General features: G+C 38.0%; 2 protein-coding genes across 4 annotated transcripts; both read right to left on the minus strand.

The window, feature by feature from the left end:
• Nucleotides 1-72: 72 nt before the first annotated feature.
• Nucleotides 73-13,831, minus strand: LOC133842824 (ataxin-2 homolog). 3 transcript variants are annotated; one of them, XM_062276081.1, is made up of 6 exons: nucleotides 13,406-13,831; nucleotides 4,765-6,565; nucleotides 1,792-1,995; nucleotides 1,173-1,721; nucleotides 329-382; nucleotides 73-270 (listed from the first exon to the last, which is right to left on the minus strand). In XM_062276081.1, exons 2-6 carry the CDS (start codon nucleotides 6,533-6,535, stop codon nucleotides 242-244), a joined length of 2,607 nt encoding a protein of 868 aa, XP_062132065.1. In that variant the 5' UTR covers nucleotides 6,536-6,565; nucleotides 13,406-13,831; the 3' UTR covers nucleotides 73-241. The 3 variants fall into 3 exon arrangements, with proteins under 3 accessions (XP_062132065.1, XP_062132063.1, XP_062132064.1); XM_062276079.1 differs by lacking the exons at nucleotides 73-270; nucleotides 329-382 and having other exon boundaries at nucleotides 576-1,721; nucleotides 13,406-13,825; XM_062276080.1 differs by lacking the exons at nucleotides 73-270; nucleotides 329-382; nucleotides 13,406-13,831 and adding an exon at nucleotides 7,203-7,221 and having other exon boundaries at nucleotides 576-1,721.
• A 676-nt stretch (nucleotides 13,832-14,507) lies between these two features.
• LOC133845387 (putative fatty acyl-CoA reductase CG8306) lies at nucleotides 14,508-16,531 on the minus strand (the record flags this gene model as incomplete). The annotated part of the gene is made up of 6 exons (XM_062279848.1): nucleotides 14,508-14,802; nucleotides 14,869-15,126; nucleotides 15,188-15,445; nucleotides 15,508-15,700; nucleotides 15,759-15,868; nucleotides 15,927-16,531. Coding segments are annotated over 6 exons (1,563 nt in total), but the record flags the coding sequence as incomplete, so codon positions are not given.
• Between the last annotated feature and the right edge of the window lie 3,420 nt (nucleotides 16,532-19,951).

Below are 19,951 nucleotides of genomic sequence, written 5' to 3' on the forward strand. Positions count from 1 at the left end.
CTACTAAGTCTTGATTCTTATACCAAAAAATCAACAATTATTTTTGTATTATTAAGTATATGTGTATGTATGTAAGTATATACAACGATCGCTGCCAGCAGCGTCTCAATTTTTAATACAATTACAAAAGCAAATTTAATCCGTTACAATAATTTAAGGAACCCACATAGTATGTATAATCGGTGTGAGTGCTGTCTAGTTTTTATTTATTATTCTGTGTGTTAAATGTTTGGGCCAACTGTCACGACAGTATCCAAGAGTGTATAATACCTGTGTAATAAAAATATGTTTACAAAAAACCTTTATTAAAAACGCAAGGGGTTCTTACGGTTTTCGCCTGGTGAGAGAGTAATATGTATGTCCTCACGGTTAAGCATTGGTGCTGCAAAACAATGTTAATAATTTTATTTAAAAATACATATACACAAAAAAAAAAAATTAAGCGCGGAGGCAAAAAGAGCAAAAAGCAGACTTGGTAAATATTGAAATAACTTTTGTATTTTATTTATGCAAGCTGCTTAAATTAATAATAAACTTAGTAGTAGAGCGATATCGCTAAAACAGATATTGAGGCATTTGTAATTTACATAAATATTATTTAAACAAATCTATGTGTAAATATTGTTAATAATGTATGCGCATTCTACATACATACATACAATAATTAGTATATATATATAAATTTGAATGTTAATATATGTAATTTAGTTGGGTTTCTCTCTTTTTAATGTTGTTGTGTCTTTCAAATGAGCAAGTTCGGTTACAAACACACACACATTAGATGTCCTTTTTTATGACTTGACTTTCTCACTTATGCTTAACTGGAAACTAGATTAAATTCTATCACAGTTTCAAAGTTCAAAGCCAACATGCACACAACACGAGCAAACCATGCATGTTAGAGAACTCTGGGTTGGTTATATCTATGTACGCATCTACATAGAACTTATGGAGCTCGGATCCTTGGCAATTAGCACACAAGTGTATGATGGTTATCACTTATCAAGCCAGGCAAGCAGACGATCGATCAATCAATCAATCAATCAATCGAACAATCGATCACGTGTGTAAAGCATATGGCTGCTGCCGATTACCATCGGTTCCAGCTGCAGCAGCTGATGTGGGCGAGGAATTTGCATTATCATTGCCGCTTGGCAGTATGCGTATCATACCCGGCTGGATCCTAACATTTTCACAGGCTTCGCAAACGTTCAGTTGCGGATGGTTGCGGAATGTACACAAGTTGCAGGCCCACGTGTCCAGTGGCTCCTCACCCTCGTCCTCATCTGATCCGGACAGGGATTCCTCCTCCTCATCATTAGTGTGTGGTCGTGGAGGTGGGATAGAATGCGGTGCAGCTGCCGCTGCTCTCGCCGCCGCCTCAGCACGTTGATGTTGCAGAAATTGCTGAAACTGATAGTATTGCGCATAGGTGGGTGGCGGCTCCTGCATCTGCAGATGCATCTGCTGCTGTTGGTATTGCTGCTGCGGCGTCAGGCAGGCCGAACTGGGCGCACTGCTATGCTGCTGCACATAGTCTAGTTGCGACTGTGTTGGAGGTGCCGGTACCGAATGAAGCCGCAGCGAATTTGGAGGCACCCTGCCAGGGACACCACGCTGGCGTGGGTGGGGCTGCGGTGTCTGACTGTTATTACTCGCGGGCGCTGAGAGCTGACGATTCATGGGATTCGACGCGGCAGCAGTGCCATTGAGTTGGGGATCTGCAACAGATGGAAGATGGAATCCGAATCAATAAGTGTATCTAATACAATCTCAATTCGTACGCCTTACCATTTATCATATTGAGCAGCCGCTGACAGTCGTCAGTAAGCTTCCTTATATCTCTATCCAGTCTTTCCGATTCGCCCACTGGTATCGGTTCGGTCAGTATGTTAATTTCCTGCTCAAGGCTAAGCAGGCGCTTCTTGTTATCACGCAGCACATTGGCTAGCTTATCGCGCCGTGTCTTTTGTCGCTCGATGGTCGCTGCATGGGCTGAAAGCAGAATAGCACAAATAACGATCAGTTATCGATATGTATTATATAGTAAATGAATATGTCCTCTATTGGCATTAGTGTCTGTTTGAATGGGCTTGCTTAATACCTCACATTTTATTACTCTGTTTGTTGCTAAAAATAATGGCGCGCATTTTTGCGCACGCTAAAAGTTCATAAACAAATTTAAATTTAGTCAAAATGCGCAAACACACGAAAAATCAATCTAATAATAATTTATTTTCCTGAAAATAAGCAGCGCATCGCCCCATTTGAAACGATTTTCTCGATTTTGATTTTAACAAACAAAAAGAAAATAAAACAAAATTCAAATAATATGAAATAAAATTAAAGCAGAGGCAAATATTTTTAGACATTTGATAGATTTCTAACGGAAATAGCAAACAGGGCAATGGGCCAAGGGAGGATCTCAAGACCCATCGGACATCCATAGTGTTATGTATGAATATGCGAAAATGTTATGTGGCCTGCTATATAAAACTAGGAGGAAATTCGGATGAAATTTGTACGTCATCTGCGGGTGTTTGCAAACATTTTAATTGATAAATAAATTCATTAATGGGAAGCGCGAAAAATAATTTCAAAGTAAGATAGAAAAAGAAATGATCTCGAATACACACATACATATATATAATCGTAATGGTAGCGTTATTCGACTTTGATTGACTGTCGCTTTAAATTCTTGTCTAAAAACAAATGCGTTTCCTAAGAGTCTAAGTGTTTTTGCTTTTGTTTTTATTATAGTTTGTGAACCATGTGATTAAATGTCAGCGCGACAATTTTCGTCATTATCTTCATCACCATCATTCTTGCCATGAATTATATTGAAAAAGATTTTCTTTCCCCGAATTTCTTGAGGCGGCCCACGCTGCGTATGCTTAACATGTCAAGTAGTCGCCTTATATGATCTAACGGAATCCGAATTAGTTTCTCTCGTCGCTCGTTTCGCCCTGAACTTGAACGAATCTAAACAACAAAGCACCGCAGAGAAGAGAGCAAAATTGTTGTATAAATAAAATACGATATACTGGTCAGAGAAACTCGCGGGGGATGCGCCGCCGGTGGAAACACATTGAAATTATTTAAAAGCATCGAGAAAAACACAAGAGAAATGCGAAAACAAAATGAAATGAAATAAAGCCAATGGGGAATGCGAAAAAGAAATGGGCAAAGGCCAAAGAAATCAGACAAGAGACATTTCGACAGCAAATAATGTGCCGGATTCTGCATATAGATAAATAAAAGCGTGGGCGACATGCATATACATATATCTATGTAAATATGTATGTCGATGGGATAGGTGTATTTGTACACCTTGGTAAGTTATATATGAATGGATTAAGTTATATTCTAATCACAAGATTATGTAGTAAACTAAATGCATCAAACGATTAGTTATGGATATTATCATTTCTATTTACGTTTCACTAAAAATATATTTGATGAAACCACAGTAAATTCATATGCAGGTGCAACAAAAATATAGTAATTTAGGTATTTAAAAATTAGTGATTAAGGATCAACCTCAATATTTTTATTGTAATTAGTATTTAATCAAATAAGAAAGTTCCAGTGTGATTGTGCAGTAGTGCGGTATTAAATATCAAATATATCAAATTTATATACCGCAAAAATACAAAAAAAAATCCAAAGGTATATTTGACATATAGTATTATATTCAAAGTATTTCTTAAACAATTTTTATCGGATCTCAAATAAATTTTTTGAAATCATAAAAGCTATAGTTATTATATGGATAAAAAATAATGTCTGTAACTTCAAAATTATGCTTGTTATTCGATTTTTATCGACTTTCGGGGGCGGAAGTGGGCGTGGCAAAAATGTGAAACAAACGTGCAAGCATAATAAGTGCACTCGAAAATAATATCTCCATTTCTTATAGTCTCTAAAATCAAGGTGTTCATACAGACGGACATGGCTTTCGTCTCGACTATTGACGATGATCAAGAAAATATATACTTTATAGGGTCGGAGATGCCTCCTTCTGCCTGTTACATACATTTCCTGAAAGCACAATGTTATAATACTCTTCTACCTTATCAGTAGCGAGTATAAAAATAAGTAAACCTGTAAATGCAATTCTATTGCAGTATGTTGGTTTTTAGTAAACACACTCAACACCAAGACTCCACACCTTCGTATTATTCATTAGAGAACTGCTCTCTCATTTCACAACGATTGGAATAAAAAATTATCTCTCGCATTCTCTTTTCGTACTCATTTCGGGGCGTAATTTAATTTGTTATCAATTGTAAACGGAATAGTCTGATAAGGCCAAAACAACAACGGGACTTCCATGCGCGATTAAGACACAATAACAACGAAAAAAGCAGCCATAAATAGAACTCAGATATCGGGCGATTTCGTGCATGCGAAACATGACGAAACTATAACAATTACCTTTGACTTGAAATATATATTAAATAAATAATAACTAAAAATGCTGCAATTTCTTATCAAATCTTTAAAAGCCTGATAGTTCGTATAAGCAGATTTTCAATTCGTCGCCAATCTCATTTCGATCAGTTTTCGAATTAATTGTCGCTAGCGAATATATCGATACTTGTTGAAATGATTAATCGCAACCTTAGCGATAGTCACACTCATTTAAGTCGACATTCCGCGAAGTGAACGATAAGCACTAGACAACCGAGAACACATGATTCTGCCGCCTTTCCATTCCCATTCCCATCCCCTATCCCCATACTCCAATTGTTTTGCACTCACCTTCTCGATCGCATTCGGGCACGACGCCCTCATAGAGGGGCATGTGTGTGACGCTGGGACTGTTGTCAGCGCTGCTGTTGTGCAAATGGTTGTTGTTGTAGTTGGAGGCGACAATGTGATTCTGCGCCTGTGTTGGATATGGAAATACTTGAGCCATCTCTTCGACTGCAGCCGTTGGCTGCGGTTGCGGTTGCTGTTGCTGCGATTGTGACGAAACAAATGCGGATGGCGGTGGCGTTGCTCCATCGGTGGCGAGGACAGGTGGGGGAGGGCAGGGCGCGTAGAGCGGTACCTGAGGACGCACACAACCGGCACTAAAGACGCTGCCCTCGTCGGTGACGATTAATTGGAAATTCTTATGGGTGCCACGACGCGCGTCAAAGCTACTGCTCGAATATGTGATGCCGCTGCTGCCGTTGCCACTGGCCGCCGGGCCGGCCGTAATGTCAATGGTCGCGGGCGCAGCGCCGCCGTTCGACTGTTGCGGTTGTCGCAATGTGAGATTCAGCGATGTGAAGCTCTTCCTTCCGCTCGGGGTGCTCGCTCCAGATGTGGGCGATGGCGGCGTTGGCGATATTGCGACGGCGTTGTTTGAAAATTCGCGTGCATACGGCGGTTCCGGCTGTAGCGTTATAACTGAGCGATGTCGAACTGGAGAACGCAATTGCGCAGTTGTTGTCGTCGTCGGTGCTGGCGTCGCTGCTGTTGCTGTTGGGGCTGGTGCTGCTGCTGTTGCTGTTATTGCTGCTGACGTCGTTGGCGATGATAACGAAACACTGAGCGACAGTTCAGACTCGCTAGAGCTGAGAGGGCTGGTGAGACAGGAGGAATCATTGGAGAAGCTGCTCAGCTGCTGCTGTTGTTGCTGCTGTGCGAGTGAGAGCGCAGCCCCATCGCCGCTGCTCGCTATCGCTGTCTGTCGCTTCGGTGGCAGCGGCGGCGCTCGCCTCAATGGCTTATACTGTGCACCTGGCGTCAGCTGTGGTGGCTGTTGTTGTTGCTGCTGCTGCTGCTGACGCTGTTGTATCTTCTGCTGCAGTTGCGCATTCAGCTGACGTTGCAGATTCAATGTGGTGGGACGCGGACGTGCTGGGGGTACAATTGGTGGCGCCTCGACACTGTCGCTATCGTTGCCGTTGCCATTACCGTTGGCATGGCCAATGGGTGGTTGTGTCGGCGCAGCACGTGATGGTTTTAAAGGCGTCGGTGGCTTTGTCTGTCGTTGCTGCAGCTGATGTTGCTGCAGCTGTTGTTGTTGTTGTTGTTGCTGCTGCTGTTGCAACACCTTTGCGGGATACGACTGCACGGGTATGGGATGCAGTGAGAGCTCCTTTTTCAACATTTGTATGCAATTATCACGCTGATGGCAATTCTCATTGACGCATTGCGTCACCAGGGCATCGGGTAGCGTTGGAAACTCCTGCTTCATCTCATGGAACAGGTGCATAATACTAATGTTTGTGCACTGGCAGCTTAGCTTTGCTTTTGGCCTTGCTGCCTCCTCCAGCTGTTCATAACTGCTGCTTCTACTAATGTTGTTGTTGTTATTGTTGTTACTGCTGCTGCTGATCCGTTTGGGGGGCAACTGTTGCTGCTGATCCTCGTCGGCGTTGAGCAGTGCCTTGAATTGAAAATGTTGATGCAGTGCCTCGCTTATGGAGGGCGTGTTGTTGTGGCTTGGATTATTCGCTGTTCTTTGCTGTTGCTGTGGAGAATTGCCATTTAATTGGAAATTGTTGGCTCCGGGCGGCGTTGGTGGTGTAGCCGCCATTTTAGGCCATCATTTGTCACTGCTGCAGACCTGTAAGAAGCAACCATAATAATGGAAATTAGTGCGCTAATTAAATTAAGAATCGATTTTAAATGATTCACAAATGGAAATGGAAATAGAAAGCGAACGTCACCTCTCCCGCTCATTAGTTCATGGCTAGAATTAGCACAAACAGCTAAGTCGAAGCAAACTCAATGAATATGCCGATGTCGATGCTGTGGCTGCTGCTGCGATGCAAGCAGAGAAGCTGGCAAGAATCAAAGAGCTTCAAACAATTTGGATAAGCACCGAGAACAATAAACAAATGACTGAAAATTTAAAAATATTTATGACACCATTCAAGGCGAAGCATAAAAAATTGCTCAAAACTTTTGTGCGAAAATAACGCAAAATGTGAAACACGATAATAATAATAATAAAAGAAAGACGAACGGGGAAAATTAAATAGACAGACCAGCTAAATCTCGTTATCTCGTGCTGCTGCCAGTGCTAGGCCAGTGTCAAGGATGACATCGACTCTATGTCAAAGACAAATAAGGTGCAGAAATAATGAGCAACTATTGGCATTGATGAATTGGAAAATGTGACGTCCAGAGAGTTAAGTTGTCAATAAATATTATAAGTTCGCACTTATTATTTAATTTCTTTCTATTTATTAATCACTTACATTTTGATATGAACTAATTTTGAATATTATTGATTTAATCGCGCACTTAGAAAATTCGAAGAAAATCGTTTTATAAATATGATTGATGATGTTTGTTAAACATTAAACACACACAATTTTTTTTTTGCTTTGCTTTCAGTCCTTTTTTAATAATTGAATATTGTTTATTGCCATTTACATTCAATGTATATGTATTTGTTTGGTTTGTTTTGTATTTGTGTTATTTGCCATAAATATTAACATCCGAGTTATTTCACAATTTAATTAGAACTCAGTTTTCTGCACATGTTCAATCATAAATTTTTGCACGTTGATAGCTAAATCATTATAATACATATTCAAATATGCTTATTAACATTTTAATGTGCTGAAATATTTTTTTTATCAAAACAGAACACAATCTCCCGCAGTTTTCCGCAATTCTCAAAAGTCTGAGAGACGCGTTTGTACGCCTTAAATGCCAGCGATAAACTGAAAACATTTTCGAAAATAATTTCAAAGAGTCTACAAAAATTGAGAAGCATACATCTCACATACATATGTTTGTTTCTACATACGTATAAACATACAAGTGTATGTGAAAACATGCTCACAATTAAATGAATGCCGTCGAATAACAACACAACTTATAATTTCCTTCTCGCCACAATATGTGTATGTGTAATGCATCCCACTATAAATATCAACAAAAAACAAAGAAGTAATAACAATAATACAAAGCGTATTACGCTGTATTCATTAGTTCTATTAATTCCCTTTAAAATGTTATGAAGTGAAACGAATCAATTAAATCATTCAATATTTTTGACAAACGCACACATTGAGAAAATTAAAAAGTAATAGAAATATTTTGCACTTGTATTGAGTTTTCTTTTCTGCACTCTTCTCTCTCTCTCTCTCTCGCACTCTTTTTGTGTTGGTAAGCAATTTTGCTCTTATAAATTTCTTAAAAATAAACTTTTGTGTGGGTGTTGCACAAAAGCATCGAAAATTGAATGAAATATTTGAAAGCAGGCAAAGAGATCAACAAAAAGAAAGAAAAAACGAATGCGAAAAATAATGAGAAGAAAATAAATGATATGCTGAGGTGAAAGAGTTGTTTAGGAACGAAATTAATTAATTATCAAAAAAGAGCGATCAAATCAACAAATGTAGAATCGACTAGACTATCTTCAAGTTAGACATACTTAATTACCAGACACATCGTCACAAGGATTAAATATAGATTAAAGAATATGTATTAAATCAGCCCTAATACATATGCATGAATATCTACAACGATATATTGGGGATTTTCGGCTCACCTGAGCTCTTCAAATAGAAACAACTACTGACGATATTAATAAAAACAAATAATAAACTTTCGTTCTCACATACAAAAATACGAGACTAGCAATAAAAACTCAACATTTATGCACAAAAAACGCATTAATAATAAAGCATTGGCATTAAATTTGCGATGGCACATTTAACATGGCGCCATTAAAATGGCCACCGGCATAAATATTATTTATTCTATTTTTTCACTTTTTTTAATTTATTAACACAAGAATAGCGAGAGAATTTGTTTCCAGCATTTTTTAGTTGAAAAATTTGACCAAACAACAAGATATAGCAAATAAATTCAACATATTTTCAGCGACGCTAAGATACCCTTTATATTAATATATCACAAAAATCTATTTCCAATATGTAGGTTATATATTTTTTGACGAAATTTTTTCCTTTTGCTCATTCGCTTTAAAATTTTGAAAAATGCGAGCGAACTTTAAATTAAGCAGTAATTAAAAGGCAAAACAACATCAAGAATTCAGTGCAAAAATGTTGAACATTTTCTTTCGATTTTTTTTATTTTTCCATCAAATTCCAACCAAAATTCTGTGGCCAGAACTTGTATAGTATTTGAAGCTAAGCAGATAGTTGAATACACTACATAAAATAATTACAAAAGAAAATTAAACATTTACTTGAAATTACGATAAAAGGCCAGTCAACTTTTAGTATATTTATATACCATATTTGTATCGTATATTGATATATTGAAATATATTTTTCTCGAATGTCTATTGCCTGATCGTAAGAAAATAATGGTATACAGGGGAATTTTGATTGAACGGGGAGGCAATAATGAAAATTTGTTTTATTTCAATAATTTATCTCGTTTACGTTTTGTTTGCTTGTTCGTTTCGTGCGCCTTATTGCGAGGGTGTAGCGCAGACAGACAAACAAACGAACGGCTGCAGACGTAAACGACCTTCACAATTAGCGAGATACAGATACAGATACAGATAGATACAGATATATGCAATAGATATACGAAATGTGCACGAGTTTTCGCCTCGGAAAGGAAAGAAAATCGACGTCAAAATGTGCAGCTTTTCTTGCTTAGTATATAGAAGAAACTGAGAGTACTCGTGTATGTTAAAGCAATATACAAAACGGGATGTATGCACAGACATCTGCATATTGTATATACATACTTATAAACATGGTATACTTGTGTATATTTGTATGCATCTGTGCACATATGTACATCTATCAAATGCAAAGGTAACTCATTTATTTTGCCAAACATAAAGCCTACATACATATAAGAAAAAAAAAAAAAAAAAAAAGCGACAAACAACAAAACAAAAGTTTATAAACTAATTAAATTTTTGGCAACACATATGTATGTACAAGTTTTATGGCTCGATCGGAACGGATCTTCTTGTAATTTCACGCAAAAAAATTCCATTCATTAAAATGCTTTTGTGAAAACTTTGGCGGCGCTTGGCGTATTCTTCGTTAAATGTATTTACAGATCAACAAGCAAAAATTCAATACACGCCAGTGCTGACCACTAAATACCCTTTATTCTTCTATTAGATTAAAATGAACTCAGAAAGCTCTTCAATACGTGAACGTTATTATACCAGCAGCTGTTACATTACAGGGTATAATACTTGGGGTTTCCGTGCAGTCGATCAACAGATTTTCAAGTGGATCATCTGCCGTTTACAGGAAATTCCGACGTTTAGGTTTTTCCGAATGCTTTGGTATTTGGCGCCACCCTTTTTTTTCTGTTGCTGACCCAGTTCGTAGCCAATGGATTTGATATAAATCGAGTTAATGCCTATAGGATTTTAGGGCATTTATACAGCTTGGGAACCCTTCAAATTGACCTTTAAACTGCTAATTATATTTGTTTTTGTCTATTACAAAAAAAAAGAATACATTCTACGTATGGCATATTTTTATCAGTTCGGTAATCGACATTAATGAGATATACTCGCATATGTATATATAGATTACCGTAACGACAGCCTTTGAAGGTCGAACATTTGAAGTATCAATGCATCGGCCGGAAATCTCATTGTCTGCTATGTCAAAAAAATAAATAAATAAATAATATTTGAAATGAAAAAGAGAAAAACAATATACTATACATGTACCGCCGTTCCACGCACCGATCAGACACTCAATTCTGAAACAGAAAACATACGGTTCTCGAAGACAATGCGTAGAAAAACTAGAAAGAAAATAACTAGATAACTGTGCTATACACACAACATGGAAAAGAACTTTCACTTTGTGTAGGGAACAACCGACAAAATACAAAACGAAGGGAAAGAAAAAGAAAATAATTTTAAATATAAACGAAATATTATAAATCAAATGCAAAGACATGAAATGGAATGGAAACAACACGCAAAATGGAACAAAAATAATTTAATTTTATTTTGTATTTTGTTATTTTTTCTTTTTTTTTGTTCTATTTCGTATTTTCTATTTTGTGCGCCCGCTGCTGCTTGCCAATAATTTGAAGAGGCGTTTTGCGGAATTTTCTGCAGACGTCAGGCCTTGACTGACGTCATTGGCGCGAATTTCGAATTGGAAACAAGACTGAAATGCGTATCGTTTCTCCTGTCGTTCTCCTGCCCCAATATTACTTTGTATAGCGCGAAAATAAAATCCATCATACAATTTGTATTCAAAGATAGATATGGGTTATTTATATATTAATCCCGTTGCAGCAACGGCTAATGTGAGCTAAGGGATTTCTTCAAGAGAGTTAATATTATTCGGTTCTCTGTTAAATGAGCGATTATGATGAGGAATTCCACAATACTCGATTATATATGAGCATATTTTCACCGTAAGTGGACCACTTTAAAGTAAACTTGATATAGGGTATTTTCTAGACGAGTTTGCTTTTCTGATGGATGCTCGGCTAGCTTTCTTGTTCTTAGCCTCTTCATAAATGTGAAAATAATCAATGCGAAGCAAAATACAACATCAATAACAATAATAACAACAACATTAACAACAATTTAAGCTATATTTAGAAGGTGCTCACTTAAAGTAAAAAAAAAAAATAAATAAATAAACGACATCCAGTTGAAGGGGTTGCTAGGGGAAATATGGTGTTAAATTGGGGTTTTCTAATCAGGAAAACCGCTTCGTGTTTAGCGGCAAATTTTGCAAATTTGTATACTTATATGAACATTCATCTAATGTTTAAAGAGCTAAAATCATTTGCTCAGATGTTGATTACGAATTTCTAAAAATGAAAGTGCTGATAAAGTTAAATACACATGTTTAAAGTCATGATTGGCACATTGTACACTGAAGTCCCCTCTATCAAATTTATTTTATACTTTTATTATATCTGAGGTCTCTGCTGGGTACATAAAGTGTTGACTGTTAGCAATTAATTACATTAAGTATAGTAGTAGGCGCTTGCTTGAACAGGCTAATAAATGTGCTCAAAACAAGTATACACACTTTTTGTGAAATAATAATAATAATGTTTAATAGGCTCTGCGCTTAGATTGCCAACTACTACTACGTTGAAATTATCAGCCTTATAGAGGGTTGTGTGTATATAGTTCATCATATTTAATCGTACATATAATTTCAATACGTAAATATGCAGGGAAATTCCCGCAATAACAACAACAAAGGCCCCAGCAGCTCGAGAGTAGCCGCCGCCGCCGCCGCAACAACAACAACAACAATAGATACATATAAACAAAGACGTAAAATGGAAACGACAAGTAGCAACAATAACAACAGATTTTAAAACATGTACAAGCGCAAAAGTTTGCGCCACGCATCAACATATAGATGACAACTATTATTGAGTGATCTATATCAAGAAATGAGAGAACCTAAATTAAAAGTCGACAAAAATATTTGTTGTTGTCGGGTGACGTAGTTTATCAATTATCGAAACTGATCGTGACACGCCGTGCTAGGCCCGTGTTCATCTCTAGTAGGCGAGTGACAACAATGGAACCTGTCCGTGGCGACAGAGAGTTGAAAAAACAACAGCGACGACCATTGATAAAACTATGCTAAAATCCCCGAACGCAAACAGTCGTTGAAACAAAATCAATATTTGCACTTTTAGATTAGAAATTATGGGGAAATATACATATAACCAAAGCAATACCTGTATACACACTAACATATTTAAATATTTTCGTTAGAATTGGGCCATAATGGCAAATTGGTAACAGCCCTGGTCCCGGGTCCCGAATCGCTCTTTCCCAAGTCTATGCCCTGTCACGGTTTTTGTGTTATCATTGTGGTAATGGGGCGGGGGCGGAAATATTCATATAAAAACATACATACGTGGATAAGTACACACATACATACATATGTGCATGAACGCGTATGGCTGTGTGTACATGTGTATGTACGTGCACTTAAACACACACTCACACAATGCGAATGTGCGAAAGAGACACGTAGAGCGACAACGGCGACGACGCGACGCTGCTCGGCTCGCTGTATTAACAGCAGAAACGGCAACAACAACAAGGTATGGCAAGATAAAAACCAGCCAGATCGTCGGCATGTATGTGTTAGTGTTTCTGAATAAGTGCGAACGAGAGAGCGAGTGCATAAAAACAGGTGACATTGGCAGCAGTGCTACGCAATAATAGATAAAAAATACAAAATTCAAATAAAATTTATAAAATACCAGCTGGCCTGGCCTAAGAAATTACATAGTAGAATATGAAATAAAACGCAAACATGGCCCAAAAGGTGCACAGCCAGTTTTGTGTACACACACACACGCATACTTAATTTTCAGTAGCAAATTTATGGACAGGGGTTAGACACGGATGCAACTTGTTGCATGTGTAATAGTAGTCGTTGTGCATATATGCACATACTATGTACATAAATAGTTAATCACATTGTATACTTACGAAAACAAGACAATTAGAATATGGGCGCTCTTTTGCTTTGTGTTTATTCCTCCTCAACAACACTTGGGTATTGCATGAACTTTTGTGTTTTCACTTATTCTCTTTCTTGCGGCCGTTTTTATTGCTGGCCTTTGGCTTGGCTTTCACTTTATTCTTTGCACTCGCAGAACAACGCACTTGTACTCGCTCGTGAAATTTCCGTTTCGTATCGTTCTCGCCAAGCGTATTTTCTATTTTTTTTTTTACATTTATTATTAATCCAACAATTGTATTTATTTTGATTTTCGTTCGATTTCTACGCGATCCGTCTGATCCGCGAACTTAGTAGCAAATGAAAACAGCTGATTGTTTGATAACAGTGAACCAGACTTAACATTTTACTGAACTGTTATTAGCAGCGATCGATTATTTAGTTTTTTATTGAATTAACATCACTTTTTATGAGCGATGAATAAAAGTTTTAAATGTAAATTCTGGTTAAAGTAAGAACAAAAAAAAACAATGAAAAACACGTAAACTGCTTGAACTTGAATTTGAAAACAGCAATATGGCTGCGCACAGATAGATAACAGAGCTGAGCAATAACCTAACGTCACCAATGTTGTTAAAAAATTAATATCGAATATGTGGAGTCTACTTTGAGTTAATATCGATACTATATCGACAAAATTTAAAAACATCGTTTAAACATGAATGTCAGTGTAGCCAGTCATATAATTAGACACGGAAAATACCAAAAGTTATACTTTGGTATATATTGTTTAAATTTGTGTTATAGAAATTATTGCAGTTGGTGCTTAATTTTTTACTTTTAAAATATATAATATCAATCATTTTATAGAATACTCTTTCAAGTGTAAGCGGCATTTAATTATTAAAGTGATATATATTTTTTCCTCATAAGTAATTATCAAACATGTCATGAATGTATTCTATTTCTATGACCGAAATGCTGTTATGTATTGGAACTTCAGTTCGGTCGAATCAAATAGGAATTGGGTTCGACTAATCGATTCATTGTTTTAAAAAGATCGATTAATGGTAATCAAAAGTCGTCGTTTTACAGTCTCGCGCCCAACAGTATTTAAAAGTCATAACACTGTTTTGTTTTCATGCTGTAACTCACAGCTTGGTTATCTTATATTTTGCATTCAGAATAAATGAATAAATGTAATACCAAACCTTGATCAAATTATACATAAATAATTGAGAACTGTTAGAACTATATATAACATACATGCTCAGATGTAATTTGACCCTAAATCAGTCCAAACAGATAGTAAAACACGGGCAATATGAGAGCAGCCTTCGCTGAAGACACCCCGGTCAACCCAATAATCAATTTGAAGATGCCGTAGTAGAAGACTAATTGCAGCACAACGTGGAGGCCCAGGAGACTGAAAAATTCGATAAAATGAGCAATGATATTCAAATATACCGAAAGTAGTTTTAAGTCTACTAACATTTTATCTTTGCGACGCGCTTTTTCCAGGTTCTTTGGAGACTCCTTGCTCAGATACTGACGCACACCTCGAATAGTGTTGGCAAAGTATTCATCCCAGGTAAGCTCACTAATGTCGATAATGAACTTCTTTCTATCAACGGGATCTAGAGCTTTCGACAGAGCCAATAGACGTTTGCTATCAAAATGCCACTCCGTAAATATAAACTTCTCCAGGGTATTCAATGAGTTCCATACATTCTTATGCAAGCGCATTAAGCTGTAAGTGTGAATAAGGATGATTGTCAAGGAAGAAGATTGTAGATAGGGATAGTACTTACATGGGCCTGCCACCTGATAACTTGGTAACCAAGTCGAGGAAAAAGCCAGGTATGAAGTGAAAGAGAATGGCGCCGAGACGGAACAGGAAAAGACTCTTAACCAGACGAAGATTGGGGTACCAGACGGCACTATTGAGTGGATACTCGTGTAGATAGCCATTGATTTTGTCGGTCAAGAACTCGAAACGGAAAGGCTTGTATGTACTGGAGGTAAGATGGAAGATCTGCAGCTCGGCTGGACGATTGCCATTCTTAATTCTGCAATAAAATGTCATTAGCAAAAGATACTATAAGTTTGCACAATTTGTTGCAAAACTCACTTCAGTGAATTGACATAGAAGCCAGTAGCGATGATGCCATTAACCACCACATCGATGGGAATGTAGTCCATAATCAGAGTGGGATCCAAGGGTAATCGACGCAAAATACCCTTTGAAGCGCCCATGAAGAAGCCTTGTGGTCCGTTCTTCGAAATCGTCCAGCCGGGAATTGGCTCCTTCCAGGCAGCCGTGACTGCAATGCAACAAAATAAGTGAGGTTCAGAAGATCTCCTATCATTCGTTCAACTCACTCATGCTGGGACGCACAATGCCGCAGGGGAATTTGCTTGCAACTTTGGCCACTTCGTGTTCCGCCAGATGTTTGGTGAACGTGTAAGTATTGGGATGATCCTTTAGTAATCTGTAGAGCTTACAGATTAAGAGCAATTCTCAAATAGACTGCGACTTTGTCAACTTACTTTGGCTCCAGCTCCTTGAGAGCATCGTCGTTAAGAGTTTCCGCCAGCTGAATGATCTTTTCGGGATCATCTGGCGAGGGATACAGCTTCTCTTCCACCTCAGTAATGTACGAGTTCACATAGGCGCTGGACACATGTACCAAGGCATCCAATTTGGTCAACTGCTGACAGAGCTCCACAACACGACGTGTGCCCCGTAGATTGATGTTTGTGGTTTCTTTCAGGGATTGGAAGAAATCTAGCGTGGCAGCCGAATGGAATACAACATTAACATTTTCGATAAGAGTTTGGCGATCCTTTGGCGAGATGCCTAAATTCTCTAGGCCGACATCGCCCTCAATTGGAACGATCTTGGAAAGTCGCGACTCCAGTTGCAGTTCCTTGAATCGATCAAACACCGAGTTCTTCTTCAGTTCCTCCAAACGTTCCTGGATGTTCTTCCCTTTCTTGGCGCGCATCAGCAAATACAGGGTGCCCACATTGGGCACATCCCGCAGCAGCTTCTCCACAATGGTGACGCCCACAAAACCTGTGGCACCCGTGATAAACACATTGCGGCCCGCATAAAAGTCTGTAATCGGCGTGCTGTGTGAGTGGGTAAAAATTCATCAGTTGAAACGCACACAGTTTGGTTTATATAACTAACATATAACTCAGCTATTTCCCATATATACGATTATATTTACAGATTCTGTTTTACGAGCATCATTGTGAACATACAAAAACAAAGTGAAGACAAAAGACAAAACTTTCCCTAGTCGGGTCGACATTCAATCGCTAGCAGGTTCGTTGGCGAGTGTCACTCGCCTCATCTCAACTCGGTTACGACATCAAATCATTAGGCAAAGCAACGCGTGCGTGGCTGTGGATGCTTCCCTGGTCCGAGTTAACAAGTTTTTGGCGCACTTCTCGCAACTGATTATACAATGATCCAATGTCCAAAGTTCAAGACGAATGAACGAACTTCTGGTATCATAGTTGAATTCTATCTGAAGTTGGACTTTAATATTTATACAATATGTAACTAACAACATGTCGTAGGTGTTTTCCATTAATGAACACCAAAGAGCTTTTGATTTGTCGTTATACCAAAGGTGACACTCGAGACGGAAACTTTTCGAATACATTAAAGAAAGAGTAATCTAAATTCGCGTAACCACAATAAATGCTAATTGCAATTGGGTCAAAAGCCGCTTGTAATGACAGGTTTTGTTGGCCAAGTCGCGAACACGCAATAACAAACTGTCTCAATTAGTTTATTTCGCGTTAGTCGCTGCATCCGCATCCGAGTTTGTCTTGGACACTCTTCATATGGTCATGGCAAATGATTTTATAATGACGTTTTTGCTTTTTCGTATTTATGCTCCAAGTTTGTCCATTGGCAATTAGATGTTGAAAGTTTTGAAAGCACAAATAAAACCAACATTAAGAAAATGTGTTCAATTTACATACGAAAATAACATGCATATACTATAAGTACATATTTGTTGTAATCGTATGCAATTTGAGCGTTAAGTTAGTTCAAAGCCTGAATGGCTGCAACTGCAAGTTGCCTCGTCATTGCTCAGCACTACAATTGTAGATCTCATAGATGCTACTTGAGCTCACGACTAGCTGGCTTTCACTTTGAGCCCAAGTTTGCTATCTCTTTGGATTGAACCGAAACCCAGTTAGTATTTGCTAGTAAATTAGTGAATTTGCCACGCAAGAGGTTTGCCAATTTTCTACCGGGTTTTAATTTGAAAGCTACAGTAAATTATATTATTATCTTTGTGTTGTGAGTTGCTGTGATTAGAATTTGCCAACAGGTTTTCTTGAATCAGACCCAAGTAGAGCGTAACTCTTATCTGTATCCATAATTAATTGGGGATTTATGTGGCAAGTGTTGTAGCAAAGGGCCGCCAAATGCGTCAGCCTAGGGAGTAGTTATGATGACTATCTGAAGGCTGCTTAATGTTCACGTCTCGTCAAGTAGCTCAATAAAATTTGCCGCAAAAACAAAACAGCGCTAATATGTTCAGACTTCCGAGGGCGCAGGGGGCAGGGCCAAGAGGCAGGTGTACACTGATTCAACCTTGTTGTTGCAGTTAAAAGACGGAACGAACATTGGGAGTTTTAATCACTATTTTGTGGTTTCAAGAAGCGGACATAATTGCATGTAATGGAGCTCGTTTTGCACTGTACTTGGCCGCCGTCAACTGCGGTGGTTCTCATTGTCTGTCGTATTTTTCCACTTGAGCCACTGCATCATATATCAACGCCTCTTCCACTTGACTTGAGGCTGTTGCTTCTGCTGTCAAGGTAACCAGTTTCATGCCTAACAATTAACGTCATTCTAAATGTGATTGCAGGTAACGTCGCGCTTGGGAATTTTATAAATTGAAATTCGGTGCGGTAAGCATTGCTTAGGTCAAAGTTTAAGAGGCGTATACTGTTTCGGATACTACATAGTTTTTCAATTTGTTTGAATAATTCACACTTCAAGTCTGGAGGAGTGTGTGTTTATAGCAAATAAAGGCGTGTACTGCGACAGATGTCTGTGGGAACTCGATGGTAAATATACTTTGAAGTACTCAGTAGCACTTTATATATAATATGTATGTTTAAATATTCGTACAAACACACATATAAGTAAGCTTATGAATATTTTTAAAATAATACTGCCATCATTTTAATTTATGTATTTCATTAACCGTCGAATTTGGTAAGATGCTTTCTATGGCATCATGATGATCTGGTAATTTAATCCGGTTCTTGCCAAGATACGCCAAGCTTTTTTGGGTCAGTTTCAAAATTTAGAGAGCTAGTATCATCTAAACTAGTAGACGAATTTCCATTTTAAGAGGTGGAGTTCTCTGAGATTTAACTGTTTATTCGAAAGGAGGGGCAGGTTTTCAACAACATCTGATGGTGATCAGAAATACAAGAGTATCTTTTTTGAGGGTCGGAGAAGTCTCGTTCTGCTTGTTAGATACAATGTTGCAACTAAGTGATTATCTAACGTTTATTATTATTATTCTTATACACATTGCTATCTATTTACACATTTGTAAATTTATATTGCAAAAAGTCATTAAAGATGTGTTCAACTGCAAATAATTAATAATAACATTAGACAGTTAACATACACATACATGTGTTCGTCTCTGTTAACTCATCTGCTGTTAACAGAACATTCTGAGTTGTGTGCATCCCGCGCACATTTTATCTTGGATTGGCGTACTCAAAACTTTGCTAAATTTATTTTAATTTATATAAGATATGCAATGAAACACACTCTAGAAAAGCACGAGTACTCCTGTATGTATGTATGTATGTGCATATGTAAATACATGCATATTAGTGTTAGCAAAAGCAGTCAAACTGGCTAGAGATATTTGTTAGATGGACCATTGTATAATCGATCCCCAATCTTGCTTACCTGGCCATTTTTTAACGGGAATCAACAGTCACACTCGGGATAAAAGTATTGATGTTCTTGTTTGTTGTTTTTTTTTATATCGAAAATAGTTTGTGCGTAGCTCCGATTTGTCGCAAACAGAACAAACGAAAATTTCTCTTTTTTCGTCAGATGTTAAACTGGGGCTCTGTTTTCGTTGTTTCCTCTTTCACTTGGTTGTTTGTTTTAGTGCTGTTGCTCCGGCAGTAAACAAAATGTACAAACACATCTGTATCTACCGACATACATACATACAAGTAAGTACGTAGATGGTGTGCACGTATGCGTTTGAATGCGTATATGTATTACTGAACAGTTACGTTGCTTTATATGGTGAGTAACTTGACTCGCTACAGAAACTTTGCTTTAAGCGCGCGTCCACAAACTCACAACTTGCACGTTTGCCGGCCGAAGCGAAACTATTCAATCGATCGGGTCTCGGCTCTCAGCTCCCGAGTATCTCGTGTCTCGTGTCGCTGAACGTCAACGTCTGACGATCATCATCATCCCCATTCGCAACTTCATAATTAACTTGTGCTCCAAACCAGTTATGCAGTGGCGTCTTCCATAGGGGGAATTTTTTTAT

The sequence above is a fragment of the Drosophila sulfurigaster genome, chromosome 3 (genome assembly GCF_023558435.1).
Source record: "Drosophila sulfurigaster albostrigata strain 15112-1811.04 chromosome 3, ASM2355843v2, whole genome shotgun sequence".
Taxonomy (NCBI): domain Eukaryota; kingdom Metazoa; phylum Arthropoda; class Insecta; order Diptera; family Drosophilidae; genus Drosophila; species Drosophila sulfurigaster.